The sequence below is a fragment of the Rhipicephalus microplus genome, chromosome X, assembly GCF_043290135.1.
Source record: "Rhipicephalus microplus isolate Deutch F79 chromosome X, USDA_Rmic, whole genome shotgun sequence".
In the NCBI taxonomy this organism is placed as follows: domain Eukaryota; kingdom Metazoa; phylum Arthropoda; class Arachnida; order Ixodida; family Ixodidae; genus Rhipicephalus; species Rhipicephalus microplus.
The window spans coordinates 90,120,499-90,143,351 of NC_134710.1; the positions used below are offsets into that span (position 1 = coordinate 90,120,499).

At 45.1% G+C, this 22,853-nt stretch overlaps 1 protein-coding gene across 2 annotated transcripts in view; it reads left to right on the plus strand.

Moving 5' to 3' along the window:
* The window catches only part of Dhx15 (DEAH-box helicase 15), a 100,593-nt gene continuing 77,740 nt past the window's right edge, over positions 1–22,853 (plus strand). Inside the window, exons 1-3 of one of the 2 annotated variants that reach the window (XM_037427395.2) lie at positions 1–187; positions 9,091–9,172; positions 20,237–20,410. In XM_037427395.2, coding sequence (XP_037283292.1) covers positions 135–187; positions 9,091–9,172; positions 20,237–20,410 — 309 coding nt within the window. In that variant the 5' untranslated portion in view covers positions 1–134. The remainder of the gene's footprint in view (positions 188–9,090; positions 9,173–20,236; positions 20,411–22,853) is intronic. The other variant, XM_037427394.2, reaches the window with a different exon arrangement.

Sequence of the window (22,853 nt, forward strand, 5' to 3'; positions counted from 1 at the left end):
TGGATGCCGCCTGCTGCGCCTGCGCTTTTTGACGATCGTCGTTTCTTGCATCTTTTTGTGTGTTGAGGCCGTAGCGCCATAGTACGCTCGCAGTAATTGCGGGGGCCGTTTGAGGGGCCTTTTTTGCGCCTGTAATGTCCAAACGACACCGAATAGACGTGGGAGATTCCCCGGTAACCAAAAAAAGGTTTGCGCTAATTCTACTGGTCATCTTTTGCTAAATTCGCGGCATATCGCTTGTTGTTTATTAGGCCTATCTTGTTGCGTGGTTAAAGTCGTAAAATCTCTGTTTTTATGCCAGATAACGTTCCACTTAGTGATCGTAAATGTTTTATTTATATTAACGGGTAGAATAACGCAATCGATGTATTTTGCTCGTCAGTTATTGTTGCGTTGCCATTAAGAGACATGCTACTGCTGCGCCGCGCTTTCGTGTCGGTGGTTCCTGTTTATTTGAAACGAATGCGTTCGTATTCACGCACGTGGTACGAGAGCGTGCGTTATCGTTAAATATATTCTTTACTTGTGTTGTCAGTGGTCGCGAAACAGTGAATATGGTCCAGGTGTTGCAGCGCACTTGTATGGCTGTGGTCTACCATACTTGTCTGGAGTGGTCGAATGACCGGCTGCGCACGCCGCGCAGCCGCTATCTCGCGGTAGCTGCAGCGTTCTACTTGCGTTTGTATTAGCTCATGGACAGCGCATGCATCATGACCATGCCTTTTAATGGTACATTAAGCTGCTCCTGAAGCTTGTCTAGCCGCTTCGCGCCTCGTGGACGGTGATGTTGCCCATGCGACGGCTGTTTTAATTCATTCATAGATAGCCTAACAGTAGCGCGGGGTGTATAAATGCTCATTTTTAGTTACGTGGGTGTGAGAATAACACATATCGCTGAGGCATTCTGTGGATTACTCATTCTCAAATTTAACTTTTTTTAAGGTGATAAACTCATCAATGACTAGACATTATGAGAAAGAAAGACAGTGCCATCTTTCCTTCTATTTTGCTCCTTCCTTGTGTGTGTAGTGTTGCACTGTAAACAAGTTCACGATGAAGTTCACATGGACCAAAAGGGGCATTTAAGGCAGATTACCTCATAAGTTCCTAATGAAAAATGTTTATTGCAGGTTAATGATTATTTATATTTTTCCACCTGAAAGTCAGGTTTCTATGTTCCCTCCCACATTAATGCAGTTAAACTAGTGCTCTATTATAAATTGATCCTAGTAATGATTGTGCTGAGGTACTCAAGAATAGCTTGGAAGTGAACAGTGCAAATGTTGATAAGAACATGTTAATGTATCGCAGCCAATGTGCGTATATTTTACGGGAGCATTTGACATACTGTACTATTACTTTCTATCATTTAGTTCATGATGCTTCTGTCATGCGCCAGACAGTAGAAATACTAAGCAAAACTAAAAAAAAATTAACCAAGCAAAAAAGCACCACATTCAAACTGAAAGCCAACTGAGCGGTACTGTTTTAGTGTTAGATATAACAAAAAAATAAAGAGAGGGACTGATTAACTGTGAAACAGACTCGTTAAGTTGCTTTGCTGCAGTACACTCGGGTCATGTGCAAAAGCGTAGCAAGATTGAAAAGGGTTTACCAGCTCTCGTGGAATGCAGCATGTTTTGTCCTTTATTGGTCATGGCTACACATGCCGAATAATAACAAGTACCAGTATGATCGCTAACATCTAAAAACTGTGCTGGTAGTCATGCAGAGTGGTCCATGATGTTCCTGTGGCACTGAGAAATAAAAATTACATTTCACAATTAAATTTTACAATTGAAAATTACAAGTAAAGTAGGTATGTTGCCCAGTCATATTTATGAGAACTTCTGATATTGACGACTGAGGATTTGATTTCCTGAGGATTTTGATGCCTCAAACTTCTCGGTCTCCTCTAGTTTTAATTATCAAGAGCCTACTGTATAGCTTCTTCAGTGAGTACTTAAGTGTTGTCTTCTGAAAAAGTGATTCTGCGAAGATGTTTGTCACTGGAATGAACACACTTGTGCATGACACTGGAGCTACTGACCTGTCTTTTAAATGTTGGGTTTTAGGACCTGTGGAAAGCCACTTGTGTTAAGGCGAGTGCACACCGGCGACTAGCAGCGGTCGCACGACCATATGCGACTGGTCGCAAACGGTCGTAAAGCGACTGCTTTGGCTAGTCGCTTCCTAACCGATCTTTCAGTCGCGCGACTGCGGTCGCAAAGCTGCTGGAACCAATCAGCGATGCTCAAATTTTGCTGTTTGTTTTTTCATTGCACTGGTGAGAACGGATAAAAACAAGAAATGCGGCGCGCTTGGTTTGCTTCGCTCACTCAGATGGCGGTGATCACCTGACAACGAGAGTTCTCGCTGATAACGAGATCCGGACGTGACTCTCCTATTTTGCGACTTCCGGTCGCTTGCATGCAGTCTGTGCCGGTGTAAACAGCAGTCGCTCTTTGGTCGCCAATCGCAAATGGTCGCGCGACCGCTGCTAGTCGCCGGTGTGCACCAACCTTTACACTATACAAGTGCCAGCTGCTAAGGAAGGCTATGCCAACATAGCCTTCTTTGGCCTGGCCAAGAGTGCTCCGAGTCAGACTTGTTGCTGCACAAGTTAGCTGACACCAAAAAGATACATATTAGCGCAAGCTAGGTACAAAAAGGCATGAGAAAAGAGGCAACAGACACGAGAAAGGTTGGGTGCTGAAATTTCTCATGTCTCTTTTTCGAAGTTTCCACTGATGTGTATATGTTTGATGCGTGCATTGGCTTCTTTCTGGCACAGGGTTGATGGATGTTGTTGGTGTACTGTGGCAGAGATTCGTCATTGCTTTAATGATGAATGTTGTCTCCCTACGAATGTAATTTTATCATAAACGAGAACTAGCAGGCAATTCTTGTTAATATTGTCTAACATAAAAAACAAGCCTTAATTTTGCACTTCTTTCTTTCATTTTATCATTATAAACTGAGGTAAAGGGCCAATATGGTTAGTCTTAGTCCGACACAAAACTAGGCCCAGAGTGTGTGTTTTAACTTCAAATTTCAATTTTGAAGTGCTGCATCTAAACTCCTCTTTAGTGACAGTCATTTTGGCATGCACTGAGACATCAAGAAATGGGGGAGCCACTGCTGTGTCATGCTTTGAAAGAGTATGGTACTAAAATGGACGTATTTCTCTGCATGTCCCTGTGTCCAAAGGCATAGTTAAGGCCTACCAATTTCATTGTGTCTCAAATAACCTAATTTTTGCTTGAAGTACTGCAGAAAACTGCTACTGTTGAACCCGGGTATATCGAACTCGCCAAAAAACGTTTATTAGTTCGAAATATTGCATAATTCGATATAGGCCCGGCATAGGTTTTGACACAAAGGCAAATAACAAACTAGAAGTAATTTATTAATATGGTGGCTTACTTACGTGCCCTACTGTGGAACAAAATAGTCCCGGATTTTTTTCTGTGTCAACGACTTCGCTGCCTGCCACAGTGCGCACGCCTCCACGTTGTCCAACGAGTCGGAGCAGCTGAGGCCGCAACCTTCCACATTCAAGCAATAGCACCGGACCAACGCAAGTGCACTAATCACTTCGGAGGATGTAGGCAATGGTCCGTCGTCGATTTCCATATTGCTGTCGCTTTGGCTCGTGGTCGGCACGACGTCTGCAATGTAATCCTCATCCTGTGATTGGCCTATGATGGAGACATCATCGTTCGCACTGACGAACTCGTTGAATGGCGATAGCACCCGGGAACTCTGCCAGCTCGTTCCAAAATTCGGCGGAAACACCTGCGGTGTCTTCAGTGCTGTCAGAATTTGGGGTGTCATCACCAGGCATGCGGAAGCCGGCATGCCTAAAGCAGTTCTGGATCGTCTTCTTCCTGACATCTGCCCACGATCTACTCAACACAGAAATAGCTCCGAGCAAGTCGATCTTAAGCTCCCTGCCGACACGAAGGTTCTGCAGCAGCCTCTCCACCAGGCGCTTCCGATAGCCGGCTTTCATTGCGCGTATAACGCCTTGATCGAGTGGTTGCAGTACAGACGTAGTGTTCGGGGGCAAAAAACGCAGCTCGATGTTGCTGAAGGCCGTACTGTAGTGGTGCGATGAACAATTGTCCACAAACAGGCACACCTTGCGATTTTCGCCTACCAAATCGTCATTCCACGACGATAGCCATCTGCTGAAAAGTTCCCCGGTCATCCACGCTTTTGAGTTTGCTCGGTAGGTAAGTGGAAGCGACAGCGCATTTCGAAAACACCGCAGTGCCGTGCTTTTCCCGATAACCAGAGGTCGAAGCTTTTTCGATCCGTCTAAATTAGCTGCCAACAGCAAGGACACACGAGCTTTGTTTGCCTTGCCGCCACTTGTCTTGTCGCGTCTTGTTTGGCAACATTTGCCAAAATAGAGCGGTTTCATCCGCATTGAAGGTATCTTGGGCTCTATATCTTGCTGCGATATTTCGCCAGTTTTCCTCAAGCCATTTTTCTACGCTGTCCAGATCCGCCGCTCTGCTTTCACCTGTAACAGCTTTGCCAACGATGTTCTTTGAACCGCTGAAGCCAGCCTGAACCGCCTTGGAAATCATTCTTGCCAAGCAGTAAAGCAAGGTCCTTGGCTTTTTGCTCGATCATAGGGCCGGACACTGGGATGTTTCGTGACCGAACGTCCACAAACCACTTGTAAACGGCCGCTTCAACATCTTCGTACACAGCAGCGCGCACACGTCGGGTGCCACGGGCACCTGGCCTTTTGTCCGACTTGGCCCTGATGTCTGCCTTGTTCTTCAGGATAGTACTCAAGGTGCTCCTTGGAATTTTGTACGCGGCGGCGACGTCGGACTTCTTTTCACCGCGCTCAACCCGATTGATGATTTCGAGTTTCGCGGCGAACGGCAAATTTCGCCTCTTTGCGCAAGCCATGATGACAGCGCGCCAATACAGTTCACAGAGCACCAACGGGCAACACCACAGACCACGCTGAATCGGCAGCAGCAGGCACACAAGCATAAAGAAAGAAAAAATGGCGCTCAATTCTACCGCCTCCGCGCCTCGGAGAAAGCACGACGGCCTCTGATTGGCTGTAAGCGCTGCGAGCTGGCCAGGATCATTTCTTGGAGAGGGGTGTTCACCCGTGCACAACCGGGTCTAACCAACTTTTTCTAGGATGGCGCCGGCAGTTTTCCCCGCCACCGCGAGAGAAAGCCAACCTGCTGGGGCACTTTTGAGGCACATGGAGTTTGATATATCAGTTGTCGTTGCTATTTTATATTATCAACGTAAACTTACCGTGTTTAGGAATTGTTCGATATTCGGGATAATTTGATATAAACGGATTCGATATAGTCGGGCTCGACTGTATTAGGTTCTTAAAGGAAATATTGAGATTTCGCATGGCTGCCATGGCATATATTAGCAACTGCTTTGTTTTTTTGCACTCTCAACTTTCACTGCAGAAATGGTCACGGGCTGTGCTCCTCCTGTGTGGCCGCGATGTTACGACCATGCACCTGCTTGTAATGAAAGATATGCGGAGTGGCCCATCGGTGGGTCACTCAGCACGTAAAACAAGACCTCGAGATAGCTTGTTGCAGCGAGCTTGTTAAAAGCATGGCTCTGGTAATTGCTTATGTTACCCAATGAAGTCTTTTCAGGAGGTGTCTGTTGATTTTGTCACCCATCCTAGTTGCAGCACTACTGTACCATTGAACTACAGCAGCAAGAAAATTCAAGTTTTCGACCACAATGAATGTACTCAAGTTTTGCCAGCTTGTGGAGAGTGTATGAATTGGCGAGCCATGATTCACCCATGAAACTTTTGGTATCATGGTCCCTTTAATGCATCAGGAAATAAAAATTGCCATCACTTTCAAAGTGTCATGGCTGTGTACTTGTTACCATTTGTTTCGTTGTGCCTGTAGAAAGGCTGCCTCTACATGTATTATGCAGCTACACCTCATGCTTAAAGGGGCCCTGCAACACTTTTTGAGCATGGTCAGAAAACGCTGCCGATCGATAGTAGAGGCTCCCAACAACACACGAGCCAAATATTATAGCGCAGCACGCAGCCTGGAATTCACAATAAATGATCCAAGTCAGCTGAAAATTGCTTTCTCTTCTCTCGACAAATCACAGAATAAGCCCAAAAATCACTCGTAGCCGATCTATCAGCCATTGAGTGATTTGAACATGGCGCGCTAACTCGTTACAGAGATTGCCGCAAGAGGCCGCTACTTATCCACGCTTGCGCGTGCGATCACACTGAAAAAGCCGTGCATTTGAAGAAAAAAAGTCCTCAAGGCCACGAGGAATGCGTGACATTTTTTTGTGGCCCTGCCATCCCACCCTGCTTAGCTTCCAGCGCTTTCGTCGGGACGAGAGCAGAGAGAATGCAATTGCAGCATGCGATCTTTGTAACTCCACTTGCACTGTACGGATTCTTAAAATTCTAGCGGCGTTGAATTTGAATTCGTAAGGCAATAAGCTTTTCCAGTGAATTCACTCCATGGTTACTTGAAAAAGTGTATCAGGGCCCCTTTAAGACATTTTCGTTGTTTGTAGGGACAGGGATCTAAAAAGACGCTTGTAAATTAAGATGTGGGAAATAAAAGCTGTTTGACTGTTTAAGGGGTACTGACATTGAACTTTAAAATCCAGCTGTGCCCTCAATTTGATTATTTGATATGCATAGGTCTTCTTTGGCCAATTGAATGGCGTCCATCACATTGAAGTTATTTTCTTTCGACGGCAAACAGCATAGGTAAGCTTAAGGGGATATTTAGTGCCCTGCAACGTCAACACTAGTGCTACGTGCTCGTTGCGACACATTCTACACATACCATCTTGAGCGACTATGCGCTAGTAGCGATGATGTCGATTTGATTTGTGGGGTTTAACGTCCCAAAACCACCATTTGATTATGAGAGACGCCGTAGTGGAGGGCTCCGGAAATTTTGACCACCTGGGGTTCTTTAACGTGCACCCAAATCTGAGTACACAAGCCTACAACATTTCCGCCTCCATCGGAAATGCAGCCGCCGCAGCTGGGAATCGAACCCGCGACCTGCGGGTCAGCAGCCGAGTACCTTAGCCACTAGACCACCGCGGCGGGGCAAGTAGCGATGATGTCGACGATCAGAGTATTCTTATCGTGGTGCCGACTTCTTCAAATGCTCTTTCTCTCTTCATGTTAGTGTAGTAGTGCATAGACAAATATTATTGCTAACTAGTAACGTGCAGTTATTATTAATCGTGAATTTTAGTTCTTTGCGCTCACTTAATACCGGTTTACTACCGCCGTAACCGTGAGAGGCCAGATTGGGGCCATCTGGAGGCGTGAAGAACCTGGAAAGCACAGAATTCTTATAGAGAAACTTAACGTATTCGATTTCTCTGTTGGTGTGTATTCTCTCTGCCGATATACTATAGACACCTTAGTGTATGGCGGAATGCTAGACACATCAAAACTCTAATATAGCGAATTTAAACACATGAGCGAGTATGGCTGTAGCATGTGTACCGGGGCACCTCCTCGTTGCTACTTTTGAAATTGCTGGTCTACAAAGGGTCAATTGAAGCAAAAATGATTCGTGACATTGCAAATCACGGCGATTTCAAACTCCAGACTGTCGTATTCAACACTGATAGACGATGGCAATGCTGGTTACAAGGAATAACTGGACATGTGCACCTAGCAGATGAAATATTAGCCTCACGTCACTCCTTTCTGTGGAAAAGGGGTCAGCTGGGGTAAGGTAGTTGGGGCATGATCTAGAGGTGACCGCGAGGAAGCACTGTCGGCACTAAATGTGGCGGGCTTGCCAGCCGTTTTGAATATTGCTAGATAGCGGGGATATAAATCAATAAAACGAATAGTTATTTGTCCCTCAGTTGTGTTTTGGTTCATAAATTGTTACTAGGAAGACGATATCTACTCGTGGATGCAAAAATCTTGACATCAGTAAGTTTGATGCTATTGCTCATTCAAGGGACAGGCAAATATTAAGTAGACTGATTGTGGAAATCGAGGTCCAGGAACCTCGTAGTCTGTTTTTTTCCATAAAAGTTTATGTTGAAGTATCGTTTCAGTGGTTTGCACGGTGTTAGCGAACTTCACCTCACCTGCTCAACAGGCCTTCTGGCATGGCAGTGTCCTTGCCCAACGTCCACCTTTACGGCGTGGCTGTTGACACTAGTAGCAGCAGAGCACTGCTTGGAAGGGCACATTGCAAGCCTTGTCCAAGTTGCGGTGGATCTCGTAATCCTCCACATAAAAGTGCACCAAGCACAAATGCAGATTTTTGACTGTTTTGCACACTGGCACAGAAGAATGGTACTCGGTTCCTTGGAGTGTGGGGGATCAGTTTGTGGCACCCATTAGGTCAAGCTGGTTTCTTTGCTGCAGCTCAAGTGGGGTGCAACATTCTGGCGTCTGGCTACATCGCATGCACGTGACATTTAGTAGAACTTTCTGTCACAGCGACTTTAGTGAGCGGACAAAGCACATGCAGCAGTATGCGATACCGAAACTACCACTGAGACGCGAACACGCGAGTGAAGCATAGTTCAGGAAAAACGAAACTCGTGAACTACTCGCACCATTTGTTATGGTTACGCCAAGCCATTATTATTTCCATTAATCAAACAGAAGTGAACAAGCAGCATTTTATTGTCTCTAAATCCACTGAAGGCTCTTTTTTATTGTAGCTGGTTTGATTACAAATGATCAGTTGTGTTTGGGACTTTTGACGTCATTGGAATCATTCCAAATTGTCCCACTCATGGTGCATATGGAGTCTTATATTTAGCTTAATTTCTTGATTAGCAGAGCACTGCTGTTGGCAATATTCATGTTTTAGGCATCAAAAATAAATTTTCATTTGCCTTTAGCATCCCTTTGACCAGCTGCTCTTTAAAAAAAAAAAAATGTATCGATAAAACATGTTATCCGAAAGTAGCAGCAATGTCAGGTGCAAGAATTTTAAAAAGTCATGTTTGCCGTGTTAATCGCTATATAAGAATTCAGCCTGCAGTGTACTGTGACTTCTAGTTTATATTCATTTTTTTGCACCATTAATGCAGAGATCGGGATATTGATTATGATCGGGAGGACCGAAGCAAAGAGAAGGTGGACAACTGCCATAATTCACTGACAGTGCCAGTGGTAAGTGTTGTGTAATATTATTTTTGCTGTGTGTGTATTTTACTGTTCGTGGTGGAGCTGGGTAGTCACCTAGTTTATAAATATTGCATAATGATTGGGAAAAATAGGAAGACGCTTGAGCTTTTCCTTAAAGAGTATGTCGCGGCAATGTAATTAGGCGTGCGCATTGCCTTCTGAACTGCAATCTTGCTTCTGTTCTCTGTGCATGCCTCAACCGTGCCTCAAGGAAACGAACAACTGTGCTCGTAACATTAGCAGTTTTAAAGTAATATTGAATGCTGATTGTAAGCACTGTTGTTAAGTGCTTTCTATGCTATGAGTATTTCTTCTGCAAATCAGTGAAGGGCTCACTATGTGGCTGCAGGACAACACGCAAACCTTTGCAGCCATTCACTTTGTTGATGCTTCTGCTGCTGATGATGATTAAGGATGTCTGAATGCCTATGTAGTGGGTTTGCTTTTGAAACACCCACTTGTTCAATTCACATCTTGATGCCTGGTGCGATTCTACGCTTGTTGAGCACTATATAATGGGTTAAAGGACTCCATTCGCCACATGACATTCATGTAGTTTTTTTTTTTTTTTTTTCAAAGCAGTTTCAACAGATCCCGCAGCTGTGTGGCTTTTTTTTTTTTTTTTTTTTCAAAGCAGTTTCAACAGATCCCGCAGCTGTGTGGTAGGACACCTGCTTGCCATGCAAGGCGGTTTGGGTTCGATCTTCACTCGAACACAGAAATTTTTAGTTTTAAAAATTTTATTTGTATCTCAATTTTTTGGTTATGGACAGAATGATTTTTCGCTCACAACCAACGACACCGACGCTCATGCTGGAATTTGTGCGAAACAAGCTCTTTAACGCTGTCGCCATAAAACATTAGAGGAGCCAATCGCTTCTCAGTGATCCCACTCCTGTGCGCCAAATCAGATTTACTGCGCCATCCTGATAATATCAACGGAAATTGCGCCAAACTGCACCAAAGTCGGATTTGAGGGCGTCTGTCACCCGCAATAACCACGCCGACGCGTCAATACATGTGAATTTTGTTCTCAGGGCCACCAAGGTCACAATTTAATTTCGCTGAATAAACTGCGGTCGCGTGCGCACGATGCAAGAATACTTTAGGTGAGTGAACGCCGCTTAGCGAGCGCTTGGCGGGTAGGGACCGATTATGTTCTTGTTTGTGCCAGGCCGATAGATGGTCTATGCGAATTTCTTAAATGCGAATGCACTGTCTATGCGAATTTCTTAAAGGGCCTCGGAGCGCTGGGAATGACTGTATATGTGTCTGCAAGGCTTGTGTTGGCTGCTGTTGAGCAAGGCTTCGGCTCAAAAGCAAATACGACTGTGTAAATAAAGGATCTCCAAAACAAAACGTTTAAAAGCGGATCTCATTCACGTGTATTCTAAAATAAAAGTCGACTCACCTTGATAGCACAACCAAAAGGTGAAAGAAACAGATGACATGAAAGTGGCAGAGCGAACGGGCTTTGTCGTCTGCCTGCGAAGTTTAGCGGCCATTGGTTCCTTCTTAGGCTTCGTAAAAATGTACATCGACGCAGAAGGTTCCAGTGTTAGATAAAACACGTTTCTGTGCAATGACAAAAATAAATAGCTTATTACGTGCTCTTTTAGTTAGAAATCAATCATTTTAACACGAAGCCAGATGCGTTTTCAAAGTAAACAGATACGAGTCAAGGTCAAACAAAGCTCACATATCCTGTCATTCCCTTGCATCCAGCAGCTCACTGCGACATTAACCTCTAGGTAAGTGTGTAATAAACTCTATGTTTAAAGGGGCCCTGAAACAGTTTTTCAAGTAACCACGGAATGGATTCACTGAAAAAGCTTATTGCCTCATGAGCTCAACGCCACAAAAATTTTAAGCACCCGTCTCGTACAAGAGGAGTTGCAAAGAATTGTCATGCGCTGCAATCGCATGGCAGGGGCAAAGAAAATACTTCACACGCACCTCGTGACCTTAAGCAGTTTTTCCTTTTTTTTTTCTTCGAATACACAGTTGTTTTTTCATGAGATCGAACGTGCAGCTTTCCCTGTAACGACCGAGCGCACCATGTTCAAATCAGCCAATGGCTGATAGATGGCCTTCTACATGTGATTTTTGAGCCTCTTCCATCATTTCTCGAGATAAGGAGTTCTTAGCTAACTGTGAATTCCAGGCTGCATGTTGCACTATAATATTTAGCTCGCGTGTTCTCGGGAGCTTCTACTACCGATTGGCAGCGTTTTCTGACCATGCTCAAAAAGTGTTGCAGGGCCCCTTTAAGCATGCACTGCCTCAACGAGAAGCTCGGGGACCTAGTACATAAAAGCAGATGTAACATTACGATAGCATCATTATTGAAAAAATGCACAGGGAGCATCTCAGGGGAAAAAGGGAAAAAACTAGTCACATTGTTTGGTAAACAAATTGCATGAAACGAGTGCTAAACAGCATTGTAATATGCATCGATTTGTTCGAATAAAGGCCACAAGCAAGAACAAAGCCCCGCCGCAGTAGTCTAGTGGCCAAGGTACTCTATTCGATCCCGTGACCTGCGGGTCACGGGATCGAATCCAGGCTGCGGCGGCTGCATTTCTGATGGAGGCGGAAAATTGTAGGCCCGTGTGCTCAGATTTGAGCGCACGTTAAAGAACCCCAGGTGGTTGAAATTTCCGGAGCCCTCCACTACGGCGTCTCATAATCATATGGTGGTTTTGGGACGTTGAACCCCACATATCAATCAATTATCTGTGGCATATGGGGAAGGCAAAGTGGAGTCTTATGTATTAATATAAACCAACTTTAATCCCCTAAATGCGAGGGCAGTTGCTATAGTCACAGTGAAAACCAGAAAGCTCATACCCAACTCACAGTGGTGGTCCAACTGCGCCAGTTGTGCCATTTTGCTACAATTGCTTATTCCTGAGCCTTGTTACGCACATTCGAGTACAGCTTGCACTAACTGAAGTTCACTAGTCCACCTGTTTATATGGCATTGGATTGTTCAAGGCCCAAAAATATTCTTGATCACAACACACACTAATAGAGCTTTTTTATAATGCCACTGATGCCCCTCGATCTGTTCCAGTGACGCGCATTTTGTCATTATATTCAGCCCAACAAGTCTGCATTGCTGCACCACATGTGCCTCCATTGTTGAAAGTTTAGCATGCCGTTTGTAGTCTTTTGATTCACTAGGGAACTGGCGACAACATCTAGAAAAGTGATTTTTATCCTTTGTGAGTAACTCCGTGTACCCTTATGTAGACATTGCGACCAAGCCTTTGCAGCTATTGGCATTGCGCAGTGCAAACAGCGTCTTCAGACAAATGAAGATTTCGCCGTGCAAAAGTTTGATATTTCCCAGTAAAAGTAGATGCCCCGTAATTGTGCTGCACAGCATTCTTGGGTATGTTTACAGTAAAGCTAAGCCTAAATGCCCACGTTGAATGAGTTTGACACGATGTGGTGAAACTGCTGCCTGTGCAGGTCTCGCCGTGCTCGTTGGACGTCTTTATTTCGATCGTGAAACCAACTTAAACCAGTGGCCAGCCAGCACATTTGGAACTGAGCAGCACAGCTGGCCAGAAATAAAGAACGAGTGGGAAATGTTTTTAACTCCCAACTAAAAAATTTGTGAAAATGCGCAAACCCAACGTTTCGGAACATACTTGGTTGCTTCCTCAGGGGGAGGGGGGGGGGGGACTGGGGCTACGTTGCAGCGGCGTCTTCAAGGCACTCACGAACGATTAGTGGGCCCCCCTAGCAATGTGCACGGGCTCCGCGTAGCCCGAAAGCTCGAGCCCGGCCCGCGGGCCAGGACGGGCTCGAGCTTCCTTGTTGAATTATCGGGCTGGGCTCGAGCCTAATGAAAAGCCCAAATAAAGCCAAAAATATAGATGATGTGCTGGAATTCTTGTAGTTCATATGTGTGCTTTCTTTAGAAAGAAACCGGGATGAAGTTGAATCACTAAGTGCGCATGCTCCGAATCGGAACTTCTCGAGTTTTGGAAAGGGAAAGAAAAGAACTATCCGACACTTGCCAAATTTGCAAGGAAGATCTTGGCGATTCCAGCTACAAGCTCCAGCAGCGAGCGCAACTTCAGGGCTGCAGGATTCGTAATGCAGGAATGACGCACTCGATTGAAGCCCGGATCGATGGATAACCTTTTGTTTCTGCATGATAATTTGTGAATGGTTTTTCATTCAGTCTCGACTTTTATCAACAATGCAAAAAAAGCCTACAGGAATGAACGGCACGCTTTTTTTCCTAATAAACGCATTTTCATTTTTCTGTTGCCATGTTCTTTATTGTGTCGTTCATCGGGCCGGGCCAGGCCTTCAGTATGAGACGCCGAGCTAACCTACCTCCGGCAAGCATCGTGCCCGGGATAGGCCGTGCTGCGAAATTGCAGCCCGTGCACATCTCTAGGCCCCCTTCTTCCGTTTCGCCGTGGAGCGTAGTCCGTGTGCATACACTGGGAGAAGGGTGTCAAGAGAACGGTTGATGTTTTTGGCTGTTTGTTGTATATGGCACGACTTGAGTAGTAACCTTTTCCAGTTAGTCTCGCTTTCAAGGATGGTCGTTGCGGCGAAGTTTATCTGGTGGTCATATGCCTCTGAGTGCTCGGCAACGACGCTGCGCTCTTTGTAGAGCTTCCGGATATTGTTGGCTTGTTGTTTGAGTCGTTCTGTTAAGTTTTTGTCTCCCGATATACAAAGAAGGGCACTCGCTGCACGGGATTTAGTGAACGACACCGAGACTCCTGTTCACTGTTCGCTGGTCTTTAGGACGGAGGAGAAGGTGGCCCAGCGTACGAGAAAGGCGCGTGCATAATGAGAGTCCTGTGCACTGTTCGCCGGTCTTCAGGACAGGGAAAGGCAGCCCAGCGTACAAGAAGGCACATTCGTGACGCGAACCTCTTCTCTTCTGAAGACCTGTGCCAACATTTCACTGGTTCCTTGGATGTATGTGACCGGTACACGTTTTAGAGGGCTGCCAATACAGATTGGTTTTTCCATAGCCTTGGTTGTGCTTTGCACGACGGGTGACTGCTCGTATGAAGTTTTTTGGGTATTCGTTTTTTCTGAGGTGTGCCATTACGTGGGCCTCTTCATTCTTTCGCTCCATGTCATTGGAGCATATGTTCTTGGGTCACTGGAGTAATGACGAGATGAATTATATTGAAGGTAGTGGCCGATGTACGTTGACTTCCTGTGAACGGAGAACTTCAAGCCGTTGCGCTTTCTTGCCACCTGGTCGTCGAGAAAGGGCAGGCTGCGGTCGCTTTCACACTTGGCCCATGAATTGTTAGACTGGGTGCATGGAATTTAGATGCTGTCTGAAGTTTTAAATTCCAGACGTCTTCATGACGCAGAAACAATATTCTATATAACGAAGAAACAGCTTGGGCTGCGGCGAGAAGGAGATGAGTGTTTTCTCTTTTATGTGCTGCATGGTCAGGTTTGCCATCGTGACGGAGATGGAAGCTCCCATCCCGGTTCTACTGTTCTGTCTAAAGGTTCCTTTGTAAGAGAAGTACGTACTAGATAGGCAGAATCGCAGTAGACGGCAGAGCTCCTCAACAGCCATAGGAGTCCTTTCAGTCAGGCTTGCGTCACCCTCATGCGCAGCATGGGCAGAGGACACAGCTAGGGGCACTGGCACATTGGGGAGCAATGAAATCGTCGAGTGACGAGAGCCTGGTCGAACGAGACCAGGCTCTCGTCACCGTCGATGCTCACCTCTGACGCTAGCTGCACGAAGTGGCTGGAGTTGCGGACATCAGTGTGTGTCTTCCGGGTAAAAGGGCTCGGCATGGTGTGGAAGTGAGGTCTACACGAATTGTCAGAAAACTGCCACGTCAACGCAATCCTTTCGAATATCTTTTTCACAGGCCATATCTAAAGGAGATTTGGTTCCAGAATTTCAACTTGTGGGTACTGATCTCCAAAATGACTAAAACTTCGATGATGATTCTGAAATAGAATTTTTGTTTCTCAGTTATGTTTCACGACTTGAAGTGCCTCACGAAAACAGTGCTGTAAAGCAATCACGCCTGTGCGGCTCATGGATAGTCTATGAAGAAGACTTGAAAAAAAATTGGCCCGAATCTACATGTTACACTGTAAATGTCGTCGAAAGACGATAATCTCGCGTCTGGAGAGAGTGAACAAAACGTTTATTTGATGTTCTGTGCAAGAAAATCGGTGAATGGTATTCTGCAGGCACTGCGTTAGAGTGCCTCCAGCGTGTGGCGGAGGGGAACGAGCGCATCTAGGTACGTTAGACACAAGTGCCATCTGGTAGTTATCTTCGAAAACGAAGGCGTGCAGCCCGTGGAGAAAGATGCCCGCCAGTCTCGCAGGTGATAAGGTGTAGAACGCAAAGCGACGGCCAGGTGCCAACACCGTGACGTCGTAGCAAAGCGTTGGAAACACTTTTTTGAGCATCGCGTTGCACTGTCAGCGCAGCGCGATTAAACTCTACACACCTTAGAGTTACTTGTGTTTGCCTCTTCTAGTATGAAGGCAGACATAGAAAACATCGAATCGTTGTTGTGGGGCCTCAGATATGTGCAATAATTGCTTTTTAATTGACAATCTCACAACTATGAAAGCTAAACATTGAGCAATATTGGTGGGCACTGCAAATGGGGTTGGCTGTTTAATGCCATTTAAGGTATCGTTAGGGCGGACAAACAGACAAATGTACAGACAGTCAGACACACCAAAATTTTTTCGTCGAAGGTCCCTAAGAAAGACTATCGTCTTTAAAAAAATGGGTCGAAGCTAGTCATGTAAAGGTCACAGGGCACAAGCGAGTCCCCCGGGCCACATGCCACTTGCAGGTTGCATGTTTTGAGACAGCTGCCTTAGAATATTACTAGCCATGTATCCAAACATGTGCCATTGGAGGGGGCAGCTCCACACTGCCACATATCATGGAAAAGCAACAGAGAACCCCGAGTGCTCAAATATAAATTAGGTTAGCATAGTAGTAACCATCTAACACATAATTCGTAGGAGCTAAACATACCCATTTCGGACCTAGGGGGACAACTAGCAACTCTGGATCAAGTTCGGCTGGTGGCTGAGTCCAGGAGTGAGGGGTAAAAACCACATCATCCAAGAACCACGTGATAAACAATGAAACTTTCATTTACCTTGCAACTTATTTAGTGTCTGCACATTTTTATGGGGTGCCAACCAAGGAGGCAGTGGTGGTTTGGCAATGTTTTAATGACCTGCCAACTGCTCAAACCATATATTGGTTCGAATTGTGCTGGTGTGCAGCCATGAACTGTTCAGTATAGTTGTCATCATCATCATCATCATCAGCCTGACTACGTCCACTGCAGGACTAAGGCCTCTCCCATGTTCCGCCAGTTAACCCGGTCCTGTGCTTGCTGCTGCCAATTTATACCCGCAAACTTCTTAATCTCGTCTGCCCACCTAACCTTCTGTCTCCCCCTAACCCGCTTCCCTTCTCTGGGAATCCAGTTAGTTACGCTTAATGACCAGCGGTTATCCTGTCTACGCGCTACATGCCCGGCCCATGTCCATTTCCTCTTCTTTATTTCAACTATGATATCCTTGACCCCCGTTTGTCCCCTAATTCACTCTGCTCTCTTCTTGTCTCTTAAGGTTACACCTACCATTTTTCTTTCCATTGCTCGCTGCGTCGTCCTCAATTTAAGCTGAACCCTCTTTGTAAGTCTCCAGGTTTCTGCCCCGTAGCTAAGTACCGGCAAGATACAGCTGTTATATACCTTCCTCTTGAGGGATAGTGGCAATCTACCTGTCATAATTTGAGAGTGCTTGCCGAATGTGCTCCACCCCATTCTTATTCTTCTAGTTACTTCAATCTCGTGGTTCGGCTCTGCGGTTATTACCTGCCCTAAGTAGACATAGTCTTTTACAACTCGAAGTGCACTATTACCTATCTCGAAGCGCTGCTCCTTTCCGAGGTTGTTGTACATTACTTTCGTTTTCTGCAGATTGATTTTAAGACCCACCTTTCTGCTCTCCTTGTCTAACTCCGTAATCATGAGTTGCAATTCGTCCCCTGAGTTACTCAGCAATGCAATGTCATCGGCGAAGCGCAGGTTACTAAGGTATTCTCCATTAACTCTTATCCCTAACTGTTCCCATTCTAGGCTTCTGAAGACCTCCTGTAAGCACGCGGTAAATAGCATTGGGGAGATTATGTCCCCCTGCCTTACACCCTTCTTGATTGGTATTCTGTTGCTTTCTTTATGAAGCACTATGGTAGCAGTTGATCCCCTGTAGATTTCTTCCAGAATGTTTATATATACTTCATCTATGCCCTGATTCCGCAGTGTCTGCATGACGGCTGATATTTCTACTGAATCAAACGCCTTCTTGTAATCTATAAAGGCTATGTATAGTGGTTGGTTATACTCTGAGCATTTCTCTATTACCTGATTGATTCTATGTATAGTGGTTGGTTATACTCTGAGCATTTCTCTATTACCTGATTGATAGTATGAATGTGGTCAATTGTTGAGTAGCCTGTTCGAAATCCTGCTTGTTCCTTTGGTTGATTGAATTCTAATGTTTTCTTTATTCTGTTAGCAATTACCTTTGTAAATAGCTTGTATACTACAGAGAGCAAGCTGATCGGCCTGTAATTCTTCAAGTCCTTGTCATCTCCTTTCTTATGTATTAAGATGATGTTAGCGTTCTTCCAAGACTCTGGTACTCTTCCCGTCAGGATACACCTCGTAAATAGGGTGGCTAGTTTTTCTAACACAATCTGTCCTCCATCTTTCAGCAGATCTGATGTTACCTGATCCTCACCAGCAGCTTTGCCTCTTTGCATGCTCTCCAAAGCTTTTCTGACTTTTTCTATCATTACTGGTGGGGTGTCATCTGGGTTACTGCTAGTTCTTATAGTATTAAGGTCGTGGTTGTCTCGGCTACTGTACAGATCTCTGTAAAACTCTTCCGCTATTTTAACTATCCTATCCATATTGGTAGTTATTTTGCCTTCTTTGTCCCTTAGTGCATACATCCGACTTTTGCCTATCCCAAGTTTCCTCTTCACTGCTTTGACGCTTCCTCCGTTTTTCAGAGCGTGTTCAATTCTCTCCATGTTATACCTTCTTACATCGCATACCTTACGTCTATTAATCAACTTTGAAAGCTCTGGCAGTTCTATTTTGTCTCTTGTACTTGACACTTTCATGATTTGACGCTTAGATAATTAGGTTCTTCGTTTCCTGGGAAAGCTTGCCAGTGTCCTGTCTAACTACCCTGCCTCCAACTTCCACTGCACACTCCGTAATGATACTCGTCAGATTATCATTCATTGTATCTACGCTGAGGTTGGTTTCCTCACTTAGAGCCAAGTACCTGTTCTGCAGCGACACTCTGAATTCTTGTACTTTCCCTCTCTGTGCTAGCTCATTGATTTGCTTCTTGCGTATCAGTTTCTGTCATTCCTTCTTCAAGTCTAGGCGAATTCGAGACCGTACCATTCTATGGTCACTGCATCGTACCTTGCCAACCACTTCCACATCCTGCACGATTCCTGGGTGTGCTCTCATTATAAAGTCTATTTCGTTCTTATTTTCACCATTAGGGCTCCTTCATGTCCACTTGCGGTTTTCTCGTTTTCGGTAGAAGGTATTCAAAATCCGTAAATTATTGCCTTCTGCGAATTCTACTAGTAGCTCTCCTCTGGCGTTTCTAGTACGGATGCCATAATCTCCTACTGCCTGGTCTCTAGCCTGCTTCTTCCCTACCTTTGCATTAAAGTCGCCCATCACTATAGTATACTGTGTTTTTACCTTACTCATTGCCGATTCCACGTCTTCATAGAAGCTTTCAACTGAAGCGTCATCATGGCTGGATGTAGGCGCTTAAGCCTGTACTACCTTCATCTTGTATCTCTTATTCAGTTTAATTACGATACCTACCACCCTTTTATTAATGCTATAGTATTCCTCTATGTTGCCAGCTATGTTTCTGTGAATTAGGAACCCCACTCCCAGTTCTCTTCTGTCTGCCAAGCCCCGATAGCAAAGGACGTGCCCATTCTGTAGCACCGTATAGGCCTCATCTGTCCTCCTAACCTCACTGAGCCCTATTATATCCCATTTAAAACCCTCTAGCTCCTCGAATAGTACAGCTAGACTTCCCTCACTAGATAAGGTTCTAGCGTTAAACATTGCCAAGTTCAGCTTCCAATGGCGGCCTGTCCGGATCCAGAGATTCTTAGCACCCTCTGCTGCGTTGCAGATCCGCCATCGTGGTCAGTTGCTTCGCAGCTAGCTGCTGGGGACTGAGGGCCGTGAGTTAATTGACGTATGCATGTGGGAGGTAGTGGCCAGATACTGCACCAGGGTGGCCAGTCCTTCTTTGGTGAGGAAGTGCATTCCCGGCGATGGTTACCGGTGAGGCCGCACCCCAGGCCTCTTAATGCAGTTCCATCAACACGCGGATTTTTTTTTTTTTAATCCGGTTGGGAACTGCGCGGCACCGGGATTTGAACCACGGACTTCTTGCATGCGAGGCGGATGCTCTAACCACTACGCCATCGCCACTCCTAGTATAGTTGTATGGTGTATTTATACCCGGAACTCTATTCCTTTCCACAATGTGTTCCAAACATTTTATATAAGTTCACCAGGTTCAAAGGGTGGGGTGTGTTCTGATTGGAAACTAGGCTCACATTCTGATGTGCAATTTTGCATGAAATTGACTACCTACTTAATTCAGCGAATGTTTGACGTGCATTGGATTTTGTTTTTTTCTTTGGAACGCTTGTATTCACATCTTGGTTTTATATGTACTAGTAATTTAAGTATTTGACAAAATAAATCTTGCTGTTATGGTAGTGCTATGGCTAATTTGACATATGTGTTATGATTGCATAATTTGGTCAGCAAAATGTCTCGCTGCTTTAGCACCATAGAACTTTTTTTTTCATAGTTTGTGTTGCAGTTTCTTGTGCATATATTGGCCATATATTGTCAATTAAGGTACTTTTGCAATGATTTGACTTCTGTTTTTTTGTTTTTTTTTTTTTACCAGTCGCAGCAGTTGAATGCCCTGACTGGTCTTCCCTATTCAAACCGTTACTATGAGCTATTCCGTAAGCGGATAGCACTCCCAGTGTGGGAATATCGAGACAAGTTCTTCCAGTACCTCAACAACCATCAAATTCTTGTTTTGGTTGGAGAGACTGGATCTGGCAAAACAACTCAGGTAAGTTTTATTTTTTAAAGAACAGCACGGCTCATTTATAAAAATGCAGGACCAAGTTCCGACTAAATGAAATGTTGAACTACTACACTGCAAAATTTATATTCAGATGAAGTTAAGTACTTTGAAGTTGCTTAATGGAGCAGTTCCTCAGAAAGTTGTTAAATTGAAAGTCGATTTTTTATGCCAAGTGTAGTGGATGAAGGATTCATTTGTGCATGGAAAGTGCCACAAGACTGTTCAAATACCATATTTACTCCCATAATTTCACCATCGCATATATTGCACACCCCTGATACTTTGTCAGCTTTATGAAAAAAAAATATTTACTCGCATATTTTGTGCTCGCTGGCCCGGCTGAGCCAGCTCGCCGGCGTACGCATGAAGAGACTGTGGATCTCTCAACTCTTCGGAGGGGCATGCCAAGCGCACACCCTGCCGATCAGGTGAGCGCAGTCAAAGAGGCTGCAAATGCTAAGTCACTTCTTCCGAAGACTTCCCCTAAACTAGGGTGCCCAGAACACCGTGCACGAACACTCAAGCTTGTGGACGAGTCGTTGGAACTGCATGACTGTTTGTCTCTCTTTATCTCTCCATCTCTGCCACTGTGTGAATGCACGCTTGCGTCACGGCACACACCACTTTCGGCGCCGGAGGCGTGCAAGGGTCTGTTGGGCCTGTCATGCCAATTGTTCCCCTCATTCTCTGCATCCACGCTGCAACACATGCTTGGTTGATTTCGGAAGTTTAGGTTCTGCCATCCGTCCTTCGCATTTTTACTGTTCTCTTGTGATAGGCTACAGTAATTATATATATGGCAAAATCGAAGATCGCAGTTGGGAAGTTTGTCAAAGAAAATGGGAATAATGCCACCACCAAGCACTTCAGTGTGAAGTTCTCCTACGTATGACGGTCAGCGCAATCGGTATGGAAGAAAGAGAGGGCTCGCTTGCTGATACAAGTTTACTGCCATTGAAGAAGGACTTTTCAATTATGTGCGAACGTTTAGGTCCTCCGGTATTGCCGTGTCGGGGGACCTAGTTTCTCTCAGCATTGTCTAGAATAGCTTCAAGAAAATGGGACATTTGAACACGCTAGACAGAACCGATGGCGATGCGCTTTGGGAGGGCACTGGCAGCTGTTGTGACGATGATTCTCAATCGGACCTCTCGATCAGCGATTCCGGATCTGATGGGTTAAAGTACATGCCAATTCAGGTAAATAAACAAGTACACTTTGCTTGTGCTCCAATTTACTTTATTTTCTTGAATGTATATACTTCGCACATTAAGACTGTTGCACATTTTGTATGCGTTTGCGAAATCCTCGCATAATTTGCACATCCTCTTTTCGAAGCCCCAGAATTGTGAAAGTGCTGAAATTATGTGAGTAAATACAATACTAGAGCAGTAAGAGAAAACTTACTTCAGCAAAACAAAAAAAAAAGGTTTTGAACATGAGGTTCAGTGGCGATGATTTGATGCCACGCCTGTAAAGTTTACTTCACTGTGCCCATACATCACATGTTATACTGAGAGAATTGCGAGCCAAACATGCTGTTTTAATGCGGGTTTAGCAGCCATCTTCTCTCCTGCCCCTATGGCTTATCATCAGAACCTTGGGTATTGCCCAAAGGGGAGCGACGCCAATGCTATCGTGTGTAACTAACCTGACCACTTGCTTTCTATTTGTTTTGTTGAATGAGCAAGATCGAAAATTGTCTCGCACCACAAAAACAAAATACTTGTGGTCTAAAATTGCATGAAAGGAAGGGGACAACCTGAAGTGCAGTACTACCTCCAGTTAGGGTGGCAGTGTTTCCTGTTTTGTAACATCGTGCACTGATTTGGGTGTAGTTAAAGAACGCTAGGTGGTCGAAATTTCCGGAGCCCTCCACTATGGCGTCTCTCACAATCGTATGGTGGTTTTGGGACGTTAAACCCCACATATCATCATCATCTTCAGTTGCTGTTTTGTAAATTAAAAAATTCACAGTTTAGCTGCAAGGGCGAAGCAATGAATGAGATAGCAACAACTTGGAATGTAACGCTGAGAACGGCTAGCAGACCGAAACGTGCTGCGCACTGCTCAGGCAAAAATGGCGCACGAAAACAATATACAAAAGACGAGAGCAAACTAACAACGTTTACAGCTCGACCCTTAACGCGCTGTTTAAACAAAAACGACGCACGAAATGTAATCACAGGTGCAGATGTCAGTGCGAACTAACGAGTGTCCTAGTTGTTACTTCGCTGTGTTTGAAATGCACGCTCTTTTCACAAACGGGGCCTGCCCAGTGAGTGAAGTGACCTTTGTGGCACAGGCAACTAACGCAATCGTTCCGGTGAAAGGCCAAAGCACACGATTCTCCCCACCGAAGGATAAGCGCTCGCACACAAGCAACTAACTCCCTCTGTCCACAGAACTTAGCGATGCGTGAGCAATC